The 22,819-nt window shown below is 43.6% G+C and overlaps 6 protein-coding genes across 6 annotated transcripts; 3 read left to right on the top strand and 3 right to left on the bottom strand.

Moving 5' to 3' along the window:
* Positions 1–142: 142 nt before the first annotated feature.
* LOC131294917 (zinc finger protein 567-like) lies at positions 143–1,671 on the bottom strand. Its single transcript, XM_058322971.1, has 3 exons — positions 1,289–1,671; positions 1,183–1,224; positions 143–1,125 (listed from the first exon to the last, which is right to left on the bottom strand). Exons 1-3 carry the CDS (start codon positions 1,636–1,638, stop codon positions 204–206), a joined length of 1,314 nt encoding a protein of 437 aa, XP_058178954.1. The 5' UTR covers positions 1,639–1,671; the 3' UTR covers positions 143–203.
* Positions 1,672–4,508: 2,837 nt separating this feature from the next.
* LOC131290581 (signal recognition particle 14 kDa protein) lies at positions 4,509–5,340 on the top strand. Its single transcript, XM_058319742.1, has 3 exons — positions 4,509–4,650; positions 4,729–4,801; positions 4,868–5,340. The coding sequence occupies exons 1-3, from the start codon at positions 4,627–4,629 to the stop codon at positions 5,098–5,100; spliced, it is 330 nt and encodes a 109-aa protein (XP_058175725.1). The 5' UTR covers positions 4,509–4,626; the 3' UTR covers positions 5,101–5,340.
* Positions 5,341–5,476: 136 nt separating this feature from the next.
* Positions 5,477–6,694, bottom strand: LOC131290570 (UPF0193 protein EVG1 homolog). Its single transcript, XM_058319731.1, has 4 exons — positions 6,679–6,694; positions 6,152–6,244; positions 5,702–6,073; positions 5,477–5,634 (listed from the first exon to the last, which is right to left on the bottom strand). Exons 1-4 carry the CDS (start codon positions 6,692–6,694, stop codon positions 5,477–5,479), a joined length of 639 nt encoding a protein of 212 aa, XP_058175714.1.
* A 33-nt stretch (positions 6,695–6,727) lies between these two features.
* LOC131294851 (GTP-binding protein 10 homolog) lies at positions 6,728–8,159 on the bottom strand. The gene is made up of 4 exons (XM_058322902.1): positions 8,053–8,159; positions 7,471–7,993; positions 7,043–7,405; positions 6,728–6,978 (listed from the first exon to the last, which is right to left on the bottom strand). Exons 1-4 carry the CDS (start codon positions 8,089–8,091, stop codon positions 6,755–6,757), a joined length of 1,149 nt encoding a protein of 382 aa, XP_058178885.1. The 5' UTR covers positions 8,092–8,159; the 3' UTR covers positions 6,728–6,754.
* A 340-nt stretch (positions 8,160–8,499) lies between these two features.
* LOC131292576 (protein phosphatase methylesterase 1) lies at positions 8,500–10,175 on the top strand. Its single transcript, XM_058320838.1, has 5 exons — positions 8,500–8,655; positions 8,778–8,970; positions 9,037–9,146; positions 9,216–9,527; positions 9,597–10,175. The coding sequence occupies exons 1-5, from the start codon at positions 8,579–8,581 to the stop codon at positions 10,102–10,104; spliced, it is 1,200 nt and encodes a 399-aa protein (XP_058176821.1). The 5' UTR covers positions 8,500–8,578; the 3' UTR covers positions 10,105–10,175.
* A 2,240-nt stretch (positions 10,176–12,415) lies between these two features.
* Positions 12,416–16,694, top strand: LOC131289092 (carcinine transporter). The gene is made up of 6 exons (XM_058318296.1): positions 12,416–12,535; positions 14,253–14,477; positions 14,582–14,758; positions 15,063–15,913; positions 15,980–16,199; positions 16,266–16,694. Exons 1-6 carry the CDS (start codon positions 12,416–12,418, stop codon positions 16,692–16,694), a joined length of 2,022 nt encoding a protein of 673 aa, XP_058174279.1.
* Positions 16,695–22,819: the final 6,125 nt, after the last annotated feature.

Below are 22,819 nucleotides of genomic sequence, written 5' to 3'. Positions count from 1 at the left end.
GCCTAATTTTGTAAGCTCCGGCCACTTTGTTTAATTAAACGAGCATTTCTTTTGTCGTGTCTTATTTTTGGGTGCGGCTTTTAGTTTTATTTGTCCAATTTATTTAATGTGCCAGAGGATAAAGGCAATTCATATGCACAATTCAGTTCGTTTTATTCCTATTTCAAATAAATAGATTTTCGGTACAAAATAAAGGTAATAAGTTATCTATCTCCCTGCTGTCGCAATGGCTTGGTGTTGTTCGGTACCGCTCCACAGGTCGCTTGGTGTGACCGCCGATGAGCCTGCAGGTTTGCGATGCACGAAAACGTTCGTTTACAGCCGGAACACGCAAATCGCTTGATGCCCGTATGCGTGCTTTGATGCACCAATAGAGACTCCCGGTAAGGAAACGACTTCGGGCAGTGCTGGCACCGGAAAGGTTTCTCACCCGTATGGGACCGCTCGTGTACCTTCAGCTGGCCTTTGTGGCGAAAGCGTTTCCGACAGAAACCACACTCGTAAGGCTCCGGTAAATTTTGATGCATCGTCTGGTGCACTTTCAGCGAGGCAAAGCTTGCGTAATTCTTCCCGCAAGATTCACATCGATAGATGGGCGACTGGCCACAGTTCGTTCGGTCGTGATCCGCGAGGACGGTGCGCGACGGAACGCACTTTCCACACCGCTGACAAACGTACTTTTGTCTGCGCAACTCCTTCACGCCCTTGTGCGCATAACGCACGTGCTGCTGGAGTCGCTCAGGATCCTGGCACTCCTTCCCGCAGGTGTCACACACGAGTTGCCTACGATGCAGCTCGAGCGCATGCTGCCGTGCCATTTCCTTCGTTTCGAAGTATTGAGCACAGGCGGGACACTTGTGATTGAGCTGGCCATCGGTGCCATGTTTAAAGAGATGCGTTTTCAGTCGCGCCGCGTTGACGTACGATCGATGACAATACTTGCACCTATATTGCTTTACATGAACTGCCTTTTTGGTGAACCGCAGCTTCTCGCGAGCCTGTTCCAGCTGGAAATTATGAACGCGTTCCAGGTGGCGCGCCATGAGGTATTCGGTTGTGTACTGTAGTGGACATAACTTGCAGTAGTACATATTTGAGGACACTTCGGAGTTTTGCCGAACAATTCTGAAACAATAGAAAAATGGTCAGCGATTCCATTTACACAGAAACAAATTTACTTACTCAAGTTGTTCTTGTAGTTTTTTATCTTGCCTTTCTATAACCCTGTTTGAATAAATAAAAACAAAATACTCAACAAATGTATTGCAGAATTTTCAAATAAGCTTACATTTTATCCAATTCTTCTGTCGTTATTGGTGGCATTTCCAAATTAGGCTTTCCTTGTTTGGATCGATGCGAATGTCTCTCCATTGCCGTTGCCTCATCTTTGATTAAGGATATTTGTTCCCCTTGCCAATCTTTATCGGAACAGTTTGAAAGATTGTGTTTTGGATCCGTTTTTTGCTCACCATCAATCTCGACAATATTTAACTGGCTTTCAACGGTTTTTTCTATACAATCCGAGGGAGCTGCCGTTTCTGTTTTACTGGTTATTTCGTCGTCGAATGAATCTTCATTCTGTGGGATATCTGTTTGCCTCCCTTGCTCATCCTGTACCGAATTTTGAACCAAGATCATATGTTCAGTTTTTACGAGTTCGTTTATTTCTGCACTATTTGGACTGACGTTGCATTCAGCGTTGTCGATGGTTTCTTTATCGCTATCTATATTTGGTTCACAACTACTTGCATCGTTCATCACCTCGACTTGCTGAAATAGAAAAAAGGAAGTATCGTTAAACATGCCTTAAACTCTTTTGTAAATTAACTAATGAATTTTATATCGCTTACCAAAGCATCGTCTTTGTCGATTTCTTTTGGAAAAACTCGATCATCATCCTGGTCGTCGTATGTTATAAACTCATCTAATACTTCCATCGTCTCGTACTCAAGCACTTCTATTTCTCCATTCTGTACAATTTCAGCGGCATCCAAAACGTATGTAGAAGTGCGCGCTCGAGATTTTGGTTTCATCGCTTCCGCACCGTCGGACTCACTCTGCAAATACACCTCATCAGTATCTCTGCTTTGGGAAGTTGGTGGCAAGCGATCTGGGAAAGCTTTAGCCGTATCTGGAACACTTTTCGTTTCCCTATGCTGAGCTGGTTGCAACGTTTTCGATGATTTTTGGTATTGCTTGCGGTCTGATAGATTAGGCATTGCTAGGGAATGAGGCAAAGGAATGAGTTAAAGTGTTACAGAATTAGTCCTTCAAAGCATACTTCTTTTCGTTGGTCTTGGAGCCACCCTAGCAGTTGGATCGTACTCTGGCAAGCCACATGATTTTGGCCGTAGTTTGCGATGCTTAATAAGATTGCCAACGCACGAAAACTGTGCGCCGCAGCATGAGCAGCAAAACGGTTTCACCCCAGTGTGGATCGTGGAGTGTGTTATGAGACTCTCACGATAAGAGAATGCCTTGTCACATTGCTGTAGTTGGGATAAAACAGAATTGTACAAAAAACTATTCTACAGTAACTGCTGGGGCTACACTTACATCGCATTTGTAAGGCTTCTCGCCCGTGTGAACCCGTTCGTGAACCTTCAACTGGCCACGGTTTGCGAACCGGGCACCACAAAAACCACACAATTCTTTCTTGCCATTCTGATGGGTAAGTTTGTGGGTCTTGAGCGATGCATTGGTTTGATAGCGGCGGCCGCAGGTATCGCAATTGAACGGTTTGTCTCTGCCAGAAAGTGACTGCTTCGAGTCAAACTGCGTATCACAGGGAGTATCTTCTTGTAGCTGTTGCATATTGGCCATTTTTCCTCAATTTTTACTACACTTCATGGAGAACATTTTAACTGAATAATCACGACTGTGGTGATAACACCCTTATGATTTGCCAGGGGTGTCTTGGCGAGTTTGGCGTAGAATCGGGTATTTTGAAAACAAAAAATTCAATTAAAAACCAGCTTCTTTATATCAAACACATTACCCACCATCTAAGAGGTATCAAGTTAACTGCATCAATTAGCACAGCAACATTCAGACAATAGTAAGAATTAGTTTGGTACACTTTTTGGGTGTACACACTTAACAATAACAAGCAAGATCGTTTGTATTTTTGTTTTGTTTACCATTTTACCTGGTGAAAAAGATGCCAATAATATTTGAGGGTATTATGATTGGGAGCGCGGAAACGTAAACTTCTCGACGCTGGCCCATACAAAAGGTAAACAACACTTTGAAAAAAGCGAAAAAATGGCTGGGCGTCTCGACGATCCAAAACGACGCCACCTGCGTGTCGAGACGATGCGCGGATACGAAACGACGCGCGTCGTTATCGTCGAGCAGTTTCAAGCACCTCCTGGTCGATGGATCTCTATAGACCGTATGTGTCCGAAGCATATGTGGGTTCTATGGATCTTGGTATTTACCAAGAACATGATAATTCAGGATGCACTTTTCATATCAACGTTGTGTTTAGACAAGTCACTTTGATTTATTTAGCCATTTAGCCATAGTATAAAACATACCAATAACTCGATCGTTTTGAAAATTGATTAAAAATCAAAGTGCTCGAAAATTGTTAAAAACTATATATTTATATACCTTGAAATACTTGTATAAATACCCAGGTTGCTATTCGAGCAAATATGCGGAAACTTTCGAGCAATAACGCGGAACTGGATCATAATACCCTCAATTGATTTTACTTTGATAGCTCAATTCTAGCAGATTTGTTGACAAGACTGCCCAAGGTTACTACAGACACACTTTAGGAGTATATAATAACCTTGAGTAGTAGTGTTGGGAAAATCAAGTCTCAGCAGGGATTCGAATCTTTCGATTCAAGTCCATTCTGAGATACGGCTCTAGAATCCAAATTCCAGTCCGTTTAATGAACGCTATTCCTTAAGAATCCTTCAAGGGAGCGAGCGAGATCAGTTAAAAAAGAATTTGAAAGAAAGCCATTTTCTGCACCATTATTGTTTTGACAGTCAATTTGAAAAGTACTTACAAACATTCTTGAATTGTGTAGAAAATTGTCACAAGAATCTCTAACACGAAAAAGGTAACTGGAAATTCTGGATCACAGTGTTTCAGTTGTGGCACATGGCTTCGCGGATGGTGTCATAAAAAGATATCCCATATCCCATATGATATGGCCCCAATCAACTGTGAAGGCCTTTTTCACGTACAACCTTCCTTCCAACGCCTCAATTGCTTGTTCAGTCTCGCTTGGCGATTTAGAGCAATCGTCTTAAAAAAAACGTCCTACCGTGATAAAAACAAAAACATTTTTGTACGGTAAGTGAACGACCTTCCTTGCGTACACCTTGCGCGCATAGGACGTTTTTAACGATATTTTGAGCTGCCTAGCGGGGTTAGTTCTGTTTTGCCTCTTTTACATGGTATGTTTCGACCTCGTTTTTCAACGATCTTGGGAGCGAGTCTTATGATTCCAGATTTTGCCATCACTAGTCCGGCGTGGCGAGATGACACGTAAACTTACAGCTGTCAAAAGTAAAATCTTTTGAAAAAATATTTGGAACAAACCACAGATCGTGGTTTTTACAAATTAAAATATCTAATTCTGTTCGCAATTAGACCATACTCATCATGGTTCTTTTAAACAATGAAGAAGTAAGTGTCTAGTCTCTCTATGCGCATTGTAGTTTTGCTAATGTTCATCCTCTTTCTGTTCCATATTCTTGTTCGCAGTTCCTAACGAGGCTTACTCTTTTAACACAATCGGCACGGAAAGATTCTTCCTTCACAGTTACGATCAAACGATGTTAGTACGCTGGCCTTCGATGCCATTTCAAAATTTATGTATTCACTTAATATGATCCACTTCTAGATGACGGGAACGACAGACCAAAACCTCGCGAAGGAAAGCCACCGCTACCGACACCCGCCGAATACAGTTGCCTGATCCGGGCTAAATCGGGCTCCAAGAAGCTCTCAACCGTCGTGAAGCGGGATGAGGTAGCCAAGTTTATGGAATCGTACTCGAAGGTGCTCAAGTCCAGCATGGACGGTTTGAAGAAAGTTAAAAAGGTTAAAAACAAAGCAAAGGCAGCCCAGGGATAGTGTTGTGGTGCAGCGGTTCCGGAGTAAAACGAAGTGTATCAAAGTGTTCTAGAATATCCACGCGGACTGTGTGCAATGCCGGACTCGGAGATCATAAGTGCATTTTCTTTATTCGTTTTATCGATTTCGTTTCATTACTTCCTTTCGGTTATCCGTAGGCTTGGTTCTGTTTCCTTTTGAACGATAGCCGATCGATTGAAACAAGAGACAAGAGTTGTTTTCATGCAAGGACCCATTTTACCATCCAAGTCTCGCAAATGAACGCAGGCGGATGGATTCAACATTGTAATTTTGCTGTAGAATTAAGCGTGTAATGAATTTAATATAAAAGAAACAGTGAATTCAACATTCAGCCGGTGAATATGTCGTGTGCCTTTTAGATTTCGTTTTCCTGTGACTTGTTCCGTTCTAGGCGTTTGAGTTCGTTGAGTTTTTCCGCAATCTGTAGCTGAATAGTTGCCCGGTGCTTTTTCCCCTCGCCAAGTGCCTCCATCTCTTCTATCCATTGGACGCGTTCATTAATTTCTTCAAGCACTAGAAAAGATAGAAAATCGTATGACCAAAACCGCAAAACCGAAAGATCAAGATTTGTGTCTCGTACGTTCACTAGCTCGATCTGGTGTCACAAAATCCAAACATCCTTCACTCTTGCTGCGCAGCACCTTTCGTTTACGTCCGTCGTCCGGGAACACCTTCACACCACTCATTTGTTCCTGGAGTTTAATCTTCAGCTTCTCAGCCGGTTCCTTCGGCTTGTGGGGAACGTATTTCTCCACATCGAATGCACCGCTTTCGATGATGGTTGAAAGGGAACGCCTTTTAATATTTTTCCTCGGGATGGCCATGGGAAGGAAGTTGTTGTACTCCTGTTCGAACTTAGGCTCTTTGGGAACCGGCAAAGGTTCTCCGTTTCGGAGATGGTAATTGATTTTGTTCCGCTGCAGGATCGTTAATTTTGCTTCTTCCATCAAAACTTTGGGATAAAGCAAGATAAATTTAGAATTGCAGTTTAGAGAAATTGCAGAAAACAGAATCCTTTAGATTTTCGTACCTTTAATCAAATCCTGCGTTTCCTTTGTGTAGCGCGCTTTCGGTGTGTGGAAAAGGCCACCTTGGGCCACCCGCGCACTAGGCCAATCCATCGCTGAACAGGGTATGTGACCCGTTTGCCGCTCCGTGATGTAATGCAAGTGTGAATCCGTGTCGTTCACTAACGAGCCCAAGGCAACCGTCATCCAAGGATAAGCGCACCAAAGTTTGATTGATTTGACAAGTTTCGTACAAAAAGAAAGCCTTCGATTGCACGAAAGCACCGCCTTCACGTACGATGCAAGGAGAGGAAGTTAGAAAAAAAAAACACCTGGGCAGTAATTCTTGAGCTATCAACGTTCTAGAAGGAGCAGAAGTACTGCACGCAATTGCTCGCGTGAAGGCTGTAAGCAATAACAATTTATGGTCAGCCACTGACGGCTTTCAGCAAACCGGCGATAAATGCAAACGTAACCCATGGCAACGGTTGCGTTTAGCTTTCTACGATTGATTGCAGGGAAGGGCAACATCAAAACAGCTGTTGCCTACACAACGAGCGAGACATACACGCGCAAAAGCCTGTTTTCTAGCTAAGCGCATGAGCTTTATTTTTGTTACTGATTATTTACACAACTTTGGGTCCACTTTCGTTTAATTGTATTCGCAATTGGTTTTCTTTGTCGTGGTCCGTTTCTTGAAGGCTTTCCTCTGCCTTCAGATCAAGAATAGCTCGTACTTCATCTTTTACTTTTCGAATTTCCTTCATGCTTTTAGCAGAAATTGGTATAACAGCATCAATAGAAAGGAGTTTCTCTGGTATCAGCTCCTGAGGGCACATTTGAAGTCCGTCTAGGGAATAGTAAGATATTTTCGTTAAAAAACTATTTCGTTTTGAAACGAGTAATCAGCATACCTTCTAACGAGCGGAAATATTTTTCATATTTACAAATTTCCTCTATTGCACCTTCTTTGTCCATTTTGTTGATAATCAAGGCGCACGGTTTATCCAGCAGCGTTTTGTCGTACAGCTCTAGCTCCTTGTTTAATGCATAGACGGTTTCAAGACAGTTGCGTTTCTTGTGCTTCTGGCTCAACTGAAACCCGAAGACGTCGACAATGATCAGCAGCAATCTAGTGCGTTCGACGTGCTTCAAAAACTTATGACCCATGCCAAAGTTGGCATGCGCTCCCTCGATCAGCCCTGGCAAATCTGCGATCGTTATTTGTCGATAGTCTTCATACTCTATCGTAGCGATTTGTGGACGTATTGTGGTAACTAAAAGGAACAAAATAGCGTTTGAAATATGGGCTAAGTTCACTTAGACGCGCTCCAGTACTCACATGGATAAGAAGCAATCTTTGGTGAGGCATTTGAAATCGCTTTCACTAACGTGCTTTTGCCAGCATTGGGAAAGCCAACAAGCCCGACGTCCGCTATCAGTTTCAAATCGAGCGTAAGCGTACTTTGCTGACCAGGTTTGCCAAGGAAAGAGTTTCCCGAACAACCACCACCGCCGCCACCAGCGGCCAAGAATGATTTTCCTTCTTCATCTAGCTCAGCAATCGTTCCCTTTTCGGTATCTATCACACGAATCCCAACAGGAACTTCCACCTTCCTATCGGTGCCTCTTCGCCCAAGAATTCTGGCTTTGGAACTTTCTTCCCCGTTTCCGGCAACCACACGCTTGTTAGGATACTTGTAAATGACGTCACGGAGTGATTTATCCTCTTTGGCGACAAAATAGACCGCTCCACCCTGGCCACCAACACCGCCATACTTGGGTAGCCCGTTCCCACCGTGTCCACCCTTCACGGTCAAACGGAGTGTGTCAAGGAACCGGCTTCTTAGAAAACTTCTAATTGGCTAGAAAAAGGGTAAACATAGTTATACCGTTTGATTTCAATAGGTTTCTGTACACATACCTTTGCCGATTTCAGCAGATAACTTTGTATAAACACCATTTTCTAGCAAATATGCATTCTTTGATCCACGAGCCGGTTTATGTTTTGATCATGCTTGATTGTTTGTATACAATCAACTGACGGTTCTTTGCAAGGATACTTATGAACTTAAAAGGTATTGCTATTTCATTTATTATGACAAAACCTTTGGAGAATATGAAGATATGTTTTTTGTGTTTTATCTTAGAAATCAAAAATAGAGATCAATATTGCTTTTCGTTTCGGATATTACAAAAAAATCCTGGTTCAATTCAAAGTAATATTAAAGAAATTAGAAAGCGAATTGAAATTGAAATTTAATTCACACTGCTCGAAATAAATTTGACGTTTGGCTGTACTGCTCCAAACTTACATCTGCCACAACCTGCTAGTCGAGCACTTATGTGTTTACTAGTTTTTATCGTTCCAATAGCGGTCGATGATTAAAATTTTCGTTACTACAAGTATAAATAGTTCTGTTGGGAAGTGAATTTCACTCTACAATTGCATGTCCAATCTGCAACGTGTTATGATGAAATCAAGACTGCCACCAATGTGTCCGAACCCGCGGTTCCCGAAGCCTAAGTAAGTCGTTTCCATTCTTCTGTGCATTGTTATCTTCTGTGGCATTTTTCATTTTCATGACCCGGTTTCCCGACCGATGACCCCGCTGCACCTAAACATTTTCCATTTCGATCTCTTCGCAGTGACCGTGGGTTTCGCCGTCAGACAGATTACAATCCGCTAATGTGGGATGAATTTTTCGCCGAGAAGAAAGATGTCGAAACAAAACAGGGAAAATTCAGAGTTTATCTCACCAGTCCCTCCGAACCCGGTGCACCGCTGCTAGTACTTCTTCATGGCGGAGGGTTTTCTGCTCTGTCCTGGGCCCATTTCAGCGTAAGACGAGCTTTGAATGATCGATAATATAAGAAAGTTCTTCACATTTATTCTTTTTTATTGTAGAGCGAGATAACTAAGTTGATCCACTGTCAGTGCTTGGCATTTGATATTCGCGGGCATGGTGATACATATACCGAGGAAGAGGACGACCTTTCGGCAGAGCGTCTTGCAACGTAAGCATAAAAAATGACACCAACAAGAAAAGAGTGCAAAACAGTCATTTTTTCTTTTGTTGAATTCAGGGATGTTGGCGATGTAATCCAGGCGATGTACGACGGATCGGCACCCCCAATCATACTGATGGGACACTCGATGGGTGGTGCGATCTGTGTCCATGCGGCAAACATGTATGTCATCCCCTCCCTTCTCGGTGTGGTTGTGATTGACGTCGTCGAGGGAACGGCACTGGAAGCTCTGGCCAGTATGCAAAGTTTCCTACGATCCCGGCCGACCACTTTCAAAAGCATCCAGCATGCCATTGAATGGTGTGTCCGCAGTGGCCAGGTTCGAAATGTAGAATCCGCACGCGTCTCCATGCCAGGACAGATCATAAAGTAAGGGACTACTGCCCGATAGTGGATTTAAAGATGCTTTTTAAACAAGACTTTTCTGTTTTTTTTCAGCATCGAAACGAAACAATTGGCTACCAACGAATTACCCTTGAAGCCAGAACCTTCCTCCGAGGAAAAAGTGGAATTCAAACACCCAAACGCGATAGCGGAAGATGCCGAATCAAGCTGTTCGCCCGCGACCGAAGTTCCCCCTAGTGATCTCCCCTCACCATCCAACTCTCCTTCGAGCCTCAATCTACGAAAGTACGGCTGGCGCATCGATCTGTCCAAGTCAGAAAAGTATTGGGAGGGTTGGTTTTCCGGATTGAGTCAGAAGTTCCTTGATGTCCCGGTACCGAAGTTGCTCCTACTGGCGGGTATTGACAATCTCGATCGGGCGCTTACGGTCGGCCAGATGCAGGGTAAGTTTCAGCTACAGGTCCTCGCTCGCTGTGGCCACGCGGTTCACGAGGATCGGCCCCATGAGGTGGCAGAAGTTTTAGCAACTTACTTGATAAGAAACAAATTCGCGCAACCGACTGGCGATGGGCTTTTACTGAAGCATATGCCTGCGTGTTAGGATCGGGAACGGAAAAGGTGTACTTAGTGTACTTTGCGCTTTATGAGGAAAATAAAATGTCTATTTATTATTTTCACACTATCAGTGAATTTTTCAAAGTGCTTTAGAAAAGAAATATTCCATTTAATAGATCATGTATTATCATAACTTTTCCTTTAGCGGGAATGCTGATTCATATCAAGTATGCATTACATTAAATGGTTCAATTAATCAAATGTCAACATTCTCACAAATACCGCGGCGATGAAATACTTCCAGATTAAAATTACTCACTAACAGGTAACTCGTTAGCTGGGATTACTCAAGATCACGACTCGCGTTTATTTGCAACCAATTACCTAACACATTAGGTGCCACCCAGATGTCTGCGAGTTAACCAGCTAATGGATGGGTGGAATAAATTTCACTCCTAGCATGCCAACAACAGGTGCTTGCTCATTCAATGAACCCAACCAACTTGCACGAACCCGTGTGCATTCTTGACAGATCAATGGTTGGCTCCCATATGAATGTATTCAGTAGCTCAAGATCGCGATAACCGGATGCGGCAGCGTTCCGGATTTATGCAAAAATCCGCCGTGCCGTTCCTACGATGAACTTTATCGCGCACACCTCCGTTGTTTCACAGTGGGATAGTTCGTCTAGCAACTGACCACAATGTACGTGGTAAAGAGATTTGCACATCTAAGCGATCGCCCACATGGTAATCTCTCATCTAGAGGGCCCTCTATCCAACTGTTTGATTTATGAGTGGAATACAGCACAATTACGGGAGTTGACTCAGAACGCCACTTGACTACACGACGACCTACAGCGGCATACGATTTTCCCGCGAAAACCGCTTCTTGCCGATATCAGGTGCACCTTACCTTGACACATTCCCACTTCCATTCTGAGCTCGAGCATGTGCGGCCCGTGGTGAACGTTTCCCGCGTTCTCAACCGCTGCCGTTGACTATTCGCGGCACCTGGCTGCCTCCAGGGTAGAGTTCGTTTAGTTATTAGTACGAGGCTTCTCCAGTCGAGCGCATCGTTGGGACCAAGCCTCACAGCAGGGCTGGACGCTTTGTTTCGCCCACCTGGTCTACTAAGATACTCGTTGCCTGCTGACTTTGTGGCTGGGTTTATAGGCCGTGTTATGATTGCTATAATTGGATTTGACCGCCGAGTTTCCGATTACGCGCACCCGAAGCTGTCGTCCACTGTTCCGACGGTGAACCGACACGGTTTACTACCGATTTGCCTGCCAATCGGTGGGGCTCGCTGCAACCGGAGTACGTTCGTTCGATCCAGTGGAACCGTGTAAGGCCTTCGATTCGAATGGATTTTCCTCCAGTTGCGGACGTGGCCGAACGGAAGCAACAGGCAAAATGTGTTAGTGTTTCGGTGAACAGTTTACTGTGACCAGCAAGTAATTCTTCCGAGCTGTTCGATTTGCAATAAACCTTTCTACAATATGCTGTTTCAAACACAAAGGAATAAAGCTAAGTTCCCATCTATCGAATTCAGTCTCTGCCTACTCGGTTTTCGCTACGAACTGTGCCTATGAATCATCGAAATGTGATCTAGTTTGCTTGTCGTCGATTCTGATCCAAGTCCCCTACAACGATGAGTGGTGAATTTGGTGGAGCCTGGCTTATCTAAACGGCTGGAAGTTGCATAATTGCTGCGAGTCCAGGTTCTTCGAGGCAGAGGATATATCCGTCCGCGGAGGAATTGTACTGCAGTGACGTCGACGTGTGTCACACACGTGAACGTGTGAAATGAATCGGTGTTGATTACTACTACAAGTGGGGCCAACAGCTACCCCCTCCATTCCAGGTGAACACGTGCCACAGTGACCAATCGATAGCAACCCGAGACAATCGTTCCGCGGATCGATCTTACAGACGACTTCACCTGGGATCATTAGTGCTTAAGATATCGTTCTTAACAGTTCGAAAGGCTCCCCCGTTCGGTGCGACGCAAACAACAGCACAAACCGTTTCTTTTTTAGCGCACTAATTAAATAATCACCCACGTTCAACGGAGAAAGCATGCAAAGCAAGCAGGTTCGAAGCATAACTACCACCGCTCATACATTTATTTAAGCTTGTCGAACAAAAAGGTGATTGCTGGAGCGAGTTCCTAGCGTGGCTCCACAAGGAATGCAGTACGTTGTGCTATCGACCCATCAACGACAAAACCGCGCAAACCAGAACCGCGCAAAGTGTCCACCGTAAGCAGTATTAACATCGAACGGCCCGAAACGAGCGTTCGGTGTTCGTGGTCCGTGTTTCGGAGTGGCCGGAAGTAAAAAAGCGCGCGAAAACATGAACGGCAAGAAGTGCGACGGCTCGCCGCAGCCGAAAATGAAACCTACCAAGGAAGTGGTCAAGGAAGAGGAGGAGGAGGATGCAGAAATGCTGGAGAGTGAAAAAATACTATCTGAAGTAAGTTGGGTGGGGGATTAAAAGCATGGTATAAAAATAGAACGATCAAAAGTGCGATAAGTAAGTAGTGTACGTTGGCCTTCCATCAGGACAACGACTTTATTATCACAAGGCGGAGTCAATAATCCACGGAAGTCGATCAAACTTAATTTAAATTAAGACAATGTTAAAAATCTGGATCTACCTTAAGGAATCACGCCGTTTCACCATAAGTACCAAAGAAACATACTTTCGGTCACGCGTTTCCCGCGCAACTGGTTCCTGTTTCTGAGATGGGATCGACCAAGAAGTGGTTCCGATCGGCCCTTCTCCTTCTTTCCATAGCAACAAGTCCTTGCAATCTCGCGCCCATCACTACGTTTCTCTCTTGTTTTGTTTATGGTTAATGATTTTATTTGCGCTTCTCGGTGCGTCTATGCTCCGAAGCAGCATGTGCCGTTTATATGGATATATCTTAATGCCCGCATGCGTTGGGCCCGAAATGGTAACACAATGGCACTGCTCGTTGACCGGTTGGCGGGCGAAAGTTGCCCCAGGATATGTATGAACCATACGCACGCGGTGAATGCTAATTGAATAACGATGTAAGGAAGTGACGCGTGACGGCACTTGGGGCTTTAAAAGAAACATGATGCAAATTCAGTCTGATTTTGGTCCGGTTAAGGTTTTACGTTGTCTTTACTTCGAGTTTTCTGATTCGTAGCCTTTGTGTTGGCTTTGGAGAACGAGAAGCTGGTGATTAAAAATAAATTGTCTTCATGATAATTTTAATAACAGTGCGATGCGGCTCTTTTGTTTGATTGTATTTTCAACAATTTTTAACTTGAAATAATCATCTTATTTAATCATTTCAAAATGTTAATGTCTAGTGTTGAATTTATGTTCATAATGGAATGAAAACGGTGGTTACTATTCAATTTATTGCAGGCATGTTACTTTATTAATTCTTTTAATTTTTACCTTTTTTGCAAATTAAGCCGTTTGCTTTGGTTTTCCATATCAGAATCCATGTCAGGATTGAGCTTGAGTTGCATGATGTATTAATTTTAAAATACCCTTTTTTATGCTATTGGGAATTAAAATGAAGGCCACCATGGTATTATCTTCTTCGTCATGTCATGGCTTAGCCATTACCGTGCTACACACTTTCCTACTGAAACAAATCCAATATACCGCGGAAATGGTCGTTTGTTCTACAAATCTTAACCATAACACCACCCACCGAACGCTAGCTGGTTTATCCCGGAAGCGCATCAGCTTAAACGGGGATAAACCTCACCCTCTTCGGGGCGGGGTTCCCCGACGGTGGAACAAAATGCACGCTACACGCGGTGACCGGCCTATACCACGTTTCTCGGTTGGTTAGCTTCGGCCGTGAGGTTGCATAATGTGGTTAGAACATTCGCCAAAACCATGGTAGAATGGAGAAGAAGAGAAACAAAACAAATGTGGGAACAAGTGCAACAGAGCACGGTCACTGATGAAAGAGTGGCGACACAAATGGCAACTAATCCGTTTACTAGAGTCAATTACAAACATTCATTCGGCTGGAACAGGAATAGGTCGCGGGTGCCTTACGTAGGATGGGAAGCAAAGGTAATACCTTCGCGGTACTTATCCTTCATTGGTTTATAATGGCGTCGTTTAGAATTAAATTTGGCGAACAACAAAACAAGCCTCTCCTGGACGTCATCGCAACTACTTCCCTCGTTCACAGGAACCCTTCGATCTGGACGAGCTCCTGCCGGTGATTGGAGAGTTCGGGCGGTACCAGAAACTGCTCCTGTGGTTGATCTGCCTGCCAGCCTGCATACCGTGCGGGTTTTGTGCCTTCAATCAGCTGTTCATGACGGACGTACCCGAGCAATACTGGTGTCGGGTGCCTGAGTTGGAAAATTTCACCGCCGCCGAGCGGAAAATGTACGCCATCCCTATGATAGAGGTAAGCCTTGTGGGAGGGATGGGAAGCACACGATCCGGGGTGTTACCGGATGACGATAGTGATCTTCGTGACGACCTTCGTTTGATCTTTCATCTGCATTCTAGAACGATGGCGTGGAGAGTTACAGCAAGTGCTCTCGGTACGCAGTGGACTGGAAAGAGATACTGAATTACAGCGACGTCGACGATGGGTTTGCGCCGAACAGCTCGTGGCCTACGGAACCGTGCCTCGATGGCTGGGAGTACAACAAGACCGTGGTGCAGTCATCGATAGTGATCGATGTACGTATGTCGAGCGGGAGTGTCAATTGACCACACGATAGGATTTGTGACATTTTTGGTATTACCCATAAACAAATGGTTATAGTACACAACGGGTATACCAAACAGGCTCATTGATATTCATTCGAGGCGGGAAACTTTTCTCTAAAGGAATGCAAAATTATTCATCCATAGAATTCAGTCCAAGTCATTGGATTCGAAAGCTTCAAAAGACAACTGGCACGTGTTCTTGTTGGGATTTCCGACCAACGCTCGCTTTGCTATTACCAACAAGTTTTAATCGCTGTTTTTCCCCCCCCTTCAGTTCAACCTAGTCTGCGACTATGACATCTATCCAACGCTCGGCCTGGTTGCCCTCAACACCGGGGGACCGGTTGGTGTTTATCTCTTCGGGTTGCTCAATGATCGTACCGGGCGTCGGATATCGTACTTCTCCTGCCTGGCAACGCTCCTCCTCGGAAGCTTCATCACAGCGGCCAGCACCAGCTTCTGGATGTGGGCTTTTAGTCGCGTTATTGTCGGACTGACCATACCGGCCGTCTACCAGATCCCGTTCATCATCGCCCTCGAGCTGGTTGGTCCGAACTATCGATCGTTCGTCACCGTAATGACCTGCACGTTCTACACCTTCGGCATCATGATGCTAGCCGGCGTAACCTATCTGATACGGGACTGGGTCGAGTTGACGCTCTACACCTCCGTACCGTTCTTACTTTACTTTCTGTACCTGCTCGTGATGCCTGAGTCACCGCGCTGGTTGCTGATGAAGGGCAAGCTGGAGGAGGCACTTCAGATACTGGAAACGATGGCGCGTGTTAATGGGAAACAACTACCGGACAGCTTCCGCAAGCGCTTGCAACAGCGTGTATTAGCCGAGAAGAATCGCACGACGAAGCGCACGGAAACCTCAATCGGTGCGTTCGATCTGTGCAAGACACCCAACATGAGACTGAAGACAATCCTGATCACACTAAACTGGTTCGCCAACGAGACGGTCTACCTGGGGCTTAGCTACTACGGGCCTTCGCTGGGTGAAAACCAGTACCTTAGCTTCTTCCTGTCCTCGCTGGTGGAGATCCCCAGCTACATTATCTGCTGGATCATTATGGATCGTTGGGGACGCCGGTGGCCGATGTGTTTGCTGATGATACTAAGGTAGAGCACTTAACGATCTCTTTACGAAGACTCTTTTTTCTATAACTCATTTTTCTACTATTTTAGCGGAATCAGTTGCATCGTTACCGTGGTCCTCTCGGAGGACGCTGTTACGGAAACGCTCATTCTGTATCTGTTGTCAAAGTCAATGATTTCCGCCTCATTCCTCATCATCTATCCGTTCGCTGGGGAACTTTACCCAACGCAGGTGCGAGGTGTCGGTATCGGAACTTCAAGCTACATTGGAGGACTCGGTTTGATCGTAATTCCTTTCATCACTTACCTGGTGAGATTCTTCGCTTCTTGTCCAATGAAAAAAACCCAACCTTACTCATTATTTTTTCTTCCCCAGGGCAAGGATAATCTACGGCTTCCACTCGTCATTATGGGCTGCGTATCGGTCCTCGGTGGATTCACCGGGCTTCGACTCCCGGAAACACTGCACCATCGATTGCCCCAGACGCTGGAGGAAGGCGAACTGTTCGGACAGGATTGGACCTTCGACGAGTGCTTCCGTTGCATCCCGACCAAGAAGTCGCCGGCCGGTTCGTACGAGAACCTATCGCACGATCCTTCAGATACGGCGCTCGAGCTGAACGCCGCCGTACCAATTAACGCCAGCACGTACGCTACCGGATCTGGGTCGTGTTCAACCGAACGGACACCCCTGGAAATCGCTCGGATACGCCGCCAGTCGATGAAGCGGCTCGTCCGACAGGCCAGCACCATGGACACCCAGAAAACGAAAGACGGTGCCATGCAGTTGACTTACTGGTTTTAACAGCTGTTCAGCGAGTAACAGTCTCTTTTAACCACACATGTTTGAAGTTTGTGATATATATCTTACCATTAAAACAGTTTAAAGTATTCGGATAGTCATCTCTTGTCCAAAACAATGGGCAACCACTCCAGACCAGCGATTAAAAATGAGGGGAAAAAACATCCACAAAAGACTTCAAAGACACTGTTGTATTTTTTGTATTAACAATAAAGAAATACGTATATGTATATTTTCGAGATTTTCTCTTTTTTTTCATGGGATTTGTATGTTGCTGCTGATGCGCATTATGTATATATATATCGTTCATTATATACTCATCATGTTTTTCTCCTTCCTAGCTGTATGTGTCGAGTGGCTCGCAAACGTTTTAAGAGTTCTTCAGATGCTGCAAGGGTACTCTGGCAACAGTTAACGTCTTATTCATGGGAATCTATTTCCTTGTTACAATGTTGTTCTACGTCGAGATGGTTGCATGCCGACATGGAGTACTTCTATTCGGTAATGTATTCGTGCCATATGTAGTACTTGTTTTCACGATTTGAAGCCGCAATTTTGGTTTCTCTGTTGTTAATATAGTGATCGTTTATCATCTATCGTTCTTTTTAATGGCTTCTGTTTGTTTATGTGGGCTTGGTTTGTTAATTTTTTCTTAGTGTTGTTTTATCTCATCTATTTACTTTTGTTTTCACTTGTTGTTATATTACCATCGGGAATTTCTATTACGTGTGCGGAAGTTTAAATATCGGACATGCTTAATCGCTTCCTCATTCAGTGAATCCATCTGTAAGGTTTCTTTTCTCGTGTGTGTGTTCTGGTTTGGTTTCATACTGTGTTTGTTCATATAAATCTGACATTAACATTGAATATATTTCATTATAGTTCGTTTCTCATTTGTATTCTCTCGTTTGTCATATTTGTATCTCTTATAATGAACTTGCATGGCCTGCTTCCTCATTTATGCCACCTACAGCGTCCATGTTCCATTTAAATAACGTTTTGCATTCAGTTTCAAAACCATACCAGTTGTAAAGTAAAACTTACGTACTAGGGTCCTTAGTTGGTAGATCGTTTGTTTTGTGTGTGGTTGTGTAGTTGTTTTTGTTTGTATTCATATGTATAAAGAAAGTTCACTTGCCTCCAGCTACCAAAGGGTGGTTTAAAGGTCACCCGCCAGCATGCCGTACTCTTACCTTTTTTTTAATTCTGTTCTAGGCATCATAAGAGTGTAAACTGCCGCTTGCAACAAGCGGTAAGGACGTAGAAATAAATCCAGCACATCAATGGCGATGATGAATGAGAGGCTTTCATTTAGTTCAGGATATGTTTCGAAATCGTTTATCATAGTTGGTTCGTATGTGGTTTTGATGGTCGATGTTGGTTCCTACTGCCTTTATCTCTCCACGCCGGCTAAATGGCGAAGCACGAAATCATCTTGCTACACTAATAGGATGCTCTGCTTCTGCTCCGCAGCCCTGACGGACTCCCGGGGGGGTTTCGGTTCCTATGTATTCTAAGTTTGTACTAAAAACCAAGATTAGCCTATCTAATAAATTACTAAGCAACACAAGGAGTACGATCGCGACGGAACAGGATGGTGCAAACGACGACACACAGTTTTGTCTCTTATGGCTAGCGTTAGGTGTTACTGGATATAGTGGTTGTCTGACCATCTGAAGAATGGTTTGAATGAAAGGGGGGATTTGTTTGTGGATCAACGGTTTAGGTAAACTGTTCACGGTATTACGCGTACGAAACTATTTGGAAAGTGTAGCGTTAAAATCTGGTTCTCTAACATTTTTGTATTCATCGTTGGTATGTTGGTTGTCCTTCTGAATGCAGCACATTTCTTGTTCTGTAATCCTTATGTGTGATTAGCATTGGGTTAGCAGAACGAGTTGATTTCCATAAACGAGTACATGATTAAGGACGGAAGTCGAATGGTTCGTGTCTGCCACCAACCAGCTGTACCATATTCTCCTGTTCTTCTGTTGTAGTATTTGTTTAGACACTCTATTTCATAAATTCAATTGCCACTGAATAAAGCCATGGTAAAATTTGAGTAAAACTGTGAAAAAGGCTTCAACCGTTGAATTTTTGTTTTTATCCGGCTTGACGATACACTCGATCGTTGAGGTAATACAGCAAAGGCAATAAACTGTATTTAATGCTGGTTGGAAATAACCCATCTATGGTCCAATGAAATGTTCCTATTAGCAATTTGTTAAAGATTTCGTTTAAAATTTAAGGCATATTGTTGTTGACGGTGAAAATGTTGAACGTAAAACATACCTATAGAAGCGCGCTAAGGTAAGATAAAAGCGAACGATTGAGAGTTTTATCAATAATATCACATGTGGTGCCAAAAAGTAACAGAAAAGATGGTTCTGATCATGAATCGATTTGTGCTCGAATCGAAAATGTTATACATATAGAAAGGGGGCTGGCGTGCTAGAGTTTCCCTGGTAAAATGGGTATCATCGAAAAATATGTGTAAATTTCGTCTTGGTATGTTCTCCAAAATGTATGTTCCTGTGTTATCCTTGGTAGCGAAGAATTTTATTCTTGCCACCGATTTTTAAGAATACGTCATATTATTCACAATTAATGTATATCCACTAAGAAGAAAATTTGGTTCCCATCTTGTATTTTTGTTGCTGTGTGTGTATGCATTCGAATACACCACGCCGGTTGCATCAACCGACCGTCATCACGTCGATTTTGTAAGGGAGTATAAGTAAATAGTTTCGATGCCCTTTAATATCTTAAAATTTTGCCGGTTTTCTTCGATCATGCTTGGTTGAAAATAGTAGATCGGTTAAAATATGTTGCTCTCCTCCCTAGCGTCGCTTGCAGCCAAGTCTTCCGTGTAGTCTTTTAAGAAGTCTTTTTTCGTGGTTAGCATTTCGTTTTCCTTCAATTTGTTCACTTTAACTACAAGGCATTCGTTTTTCTTCTTTTGTTTTATGTTGAACTATCATAATCATTTGTTTTTGTTTTTTTTGGAGAATCGTTTGCATCAGCTTTTCTTTTAAATTTGTTTAAAACATATGTTTGTAATGTGGTTGCTGGTGAACCAACGTCACATTTTCTGGCTCTGACTCTAGCCAATCTTGTCTAGCTGTGTTTACTTTTGAGATTTTGAAATGTCTTGGTTCAGGTTAGGAATAATAGGAGAAAATGGCACGTTCGGGTCTCTGCGGTGTGTCATTTTTCAACGGTGTCGGCAATGAAAGATTTTTATAGAAAAGCTTGTTTCCTCCTCGAAATTATACGGTTTGTATCTATCAGGTATTTGTTTTGCATGGTTTACAGGATATTGATTTTACAGTGCATACCTCCATGCAACCGAGTTATGGCTTGAAGACAAAGGCTGACATTTTACTAGATTATAAGGCTGCTGCTGTCAGACACGTGGAGGGGTGGGTTGATAAATATGATATTTTCTTATGTAGTGCAGAATTGTTAACGGGTAGGCACAAGTGAACTGGATTACATTTTCATTATTGGTTGAAAAGGAAATAATTAAGGAACCATCAGCTTTTGCATCAATTTCCTAATGGCTGCGATCGGAAGAAAACGAATGTTTGCAGAACAAGCCATTTTATCGACACATGAAGTGGTACTACAGAACCTGCTCTCCTCGTGACATTAAGATTCTATGCCTCGAAAAAGGAATCATCCAACCTCTACCGTAGCGATAAGCTTCACCTAATCAAATGTATGTACAGAAGGGTTGTTAAACAAATCAATAAAACTAATTAAACAAAACACTCGTCAACTAAATATCGTTTCCACTCAAACAAACACGGACAAAGTAGTAAAGTAAGGAAGAAATTATTCTAACGCAATACCAAACGTACACACAAAATGAAGAAAAAAATATCATCAATAACAACGTAAAATTCAATGGCAAGCTCTGGTAACGTAATTCTTGTAATAGCAAACTATACGATCGATACTAAACTAAGGGACGCTCGTTCGGACGAATCGTAGAATCCTTAACGGTGACAGAAGGTAGCGTTCTGGGGCGCTTTTGCTTTCCTTTCTTTCCACACCAAAAGGGAACAATACATGCTATCGATAGTGATACCTCTCGTTCCTGTGCGATCCGGTTCGACATGGTTAAGTGTACTTACATCTAAACTCCTCCGTTTGCTCCTTGTTCGTTTACATTTGTGAATCGATTTGTGCGATAATATCCATCCTTTCGCATTGGAACAGGCTTAAGTAATGCAGCGGACGACATGAAGCATGGTTTCGGGAGAGATTCACTACATCATAATGGCTGTTCATTTGTTTGTCTCCGAAACTTGTCACACGTCGTCGTCGTCGCCACTGCACTTTCTACGCCTCTTTAACCAGGTTGTGTGCAGGGAAAGGTTCGCGTCTTTCGCTACAATTAAAATTATCAGACTAGCATAAAAGTATCGCAATAATGTTCTCGAGATTATGTTTTTCACTTGCTTTCCTTCCGCACGGTATGTGGCATTCGCGATGGGTTGATTTCTTAACGTATTTTCCGATAATGCTGTTCTAACCTTAGGGAGAACCGCGTTTTGTGAATCGGTTTCGGGACCGGTTTGTTTTTTGTTTTCATTTGAACAATGTGCTGTTCACTGTTTTGTACTACTAAGTTTCTATGTTGTATTTTTTTTTTCATTTTTCTGTGTTGTCTGTGATCGCTGTCCGTTTTATTTTTTATTTTAAATCATTGGCTCCACTTTGTGATCGCTGAGTACGATGAACTCACACCGGTGGAGTAATCGAAATCATTTAATAATTTATAAAAATTTAAAATTCATACGTGCACTCGCTCAAGCGCAACGGTTATGCAAATTTTACCCAAGCGAAACGATCAGTCATAGGACAAAATTCCAAAACAGGGCTCTAAAATATTACCACCGAACCGGCGAGGAAAACTGCAACGAAATTGATTTATTTTCATCACACTTCAACCCTTCAACCGATCACCGATCTGGTTTCAAAAATGCATTCCAACGATCACGTGACGACCGTCAAAGCGTGGCCTCTGTTAGCTTGTGTTTAAGAAGAAAAAAAAACTAAATGATATAAACGCTCCCAACTTTCCCTGATCACGAAGGAAAAAAAATTGCAACCAGTTCAACAGAATCCAAATGCATTCATTAATAAAAAAATCTCCATCGGAACCACTAAAGGAAAATACTGGTTGCGGTCAATAAATTATCTGCAGCGTTTTGTAACCAACAGTCGGACAATCTACATTTATAATCACCACACGCATGATAATGACGCGCGCACAGCATCGGCAGGAAAGAAGCGTACCGCTTGGGGGCTTAAAAATCTTGCCCGCCTGACGAGCAGGTCGCCAATGGGTTGGTGAAAAAGGTGAATATAACAAAATAAAAAAAAAGTACGGAAACTGCACAGATGAACGAAATGGCCGAACGAGGGCCCTACCAAACTGAGGCAGTTTTGCGCACGGGGCCACCCCGTTCCCCGGTTTCACCCCATGAATGTTGATGCATAATTCATGGAGCCCGAAAAAGCCCGCCGCTCCTCGCGGACGCGTTGGCCGTTTGCTACGGAAAATGAGTAAGCATCCATTGGGAGCCACTGACCAGCTTCTTGCAGGTTTAGTGTTGTATTTTTAAGTTTTTCTTTTTCAAGTCGTGAAGCAAAGTACAGCGTAAAAATCCTTCATCGGACCAAACGCCTAGGACAAGTAGAAAGATGGAGACCGACTCCGGTCAGAGTCACAATTCGACGACGTTTCGGGACGCAAAACCGGGTGGCGGCCGCAACGATGTCAAGGCGGTTAGGTGAAAATCGGAAACCCATCAATATAATCGCACTTTAATTGCAATTCATTTAAAACAATCAAGCGCCAAAAGTGCCGACACCGCGTGCCTGATTCGCCTGGGTCTGGTGGCCGCTCCAGCAGGGGCGGACAGGTTGGATGGCAAAAGAAATGGTTAAAAATGATGAAAAATTGTCCCATAACTCATCGGCCCGGTGAGATCCGGTGTGTAGGCTCATCTCCCAGCAGGAAGCCAACAACTTCTTAATGCAAACGATGATGATGGACAACGAAGGGAAAAGAAGAAGCGAGTTTGAGTTTGTTATCTGGTGGTGTGTCTACATGC

This window comes from Anopheles ziemanni, chromosome 2 (assembly GCF_943734765.1).
Source record: "Anopheles ziemanni chromosome 2, idAnoZiCoDA_A2_x.2, whole genome shotgun sequence".
Taxonomy (NCBI): domain Eukaryota; kingdom Metazoa; phylum Arthropoda; class Insecta; order Diptera; family Culicidae; genus Anopheles; species Anopheles ziemanni.
Note: the sequence above shows the minus strand (reverse complement) of the source record. Positions and strands in the feature narration are given on the sequence as shown.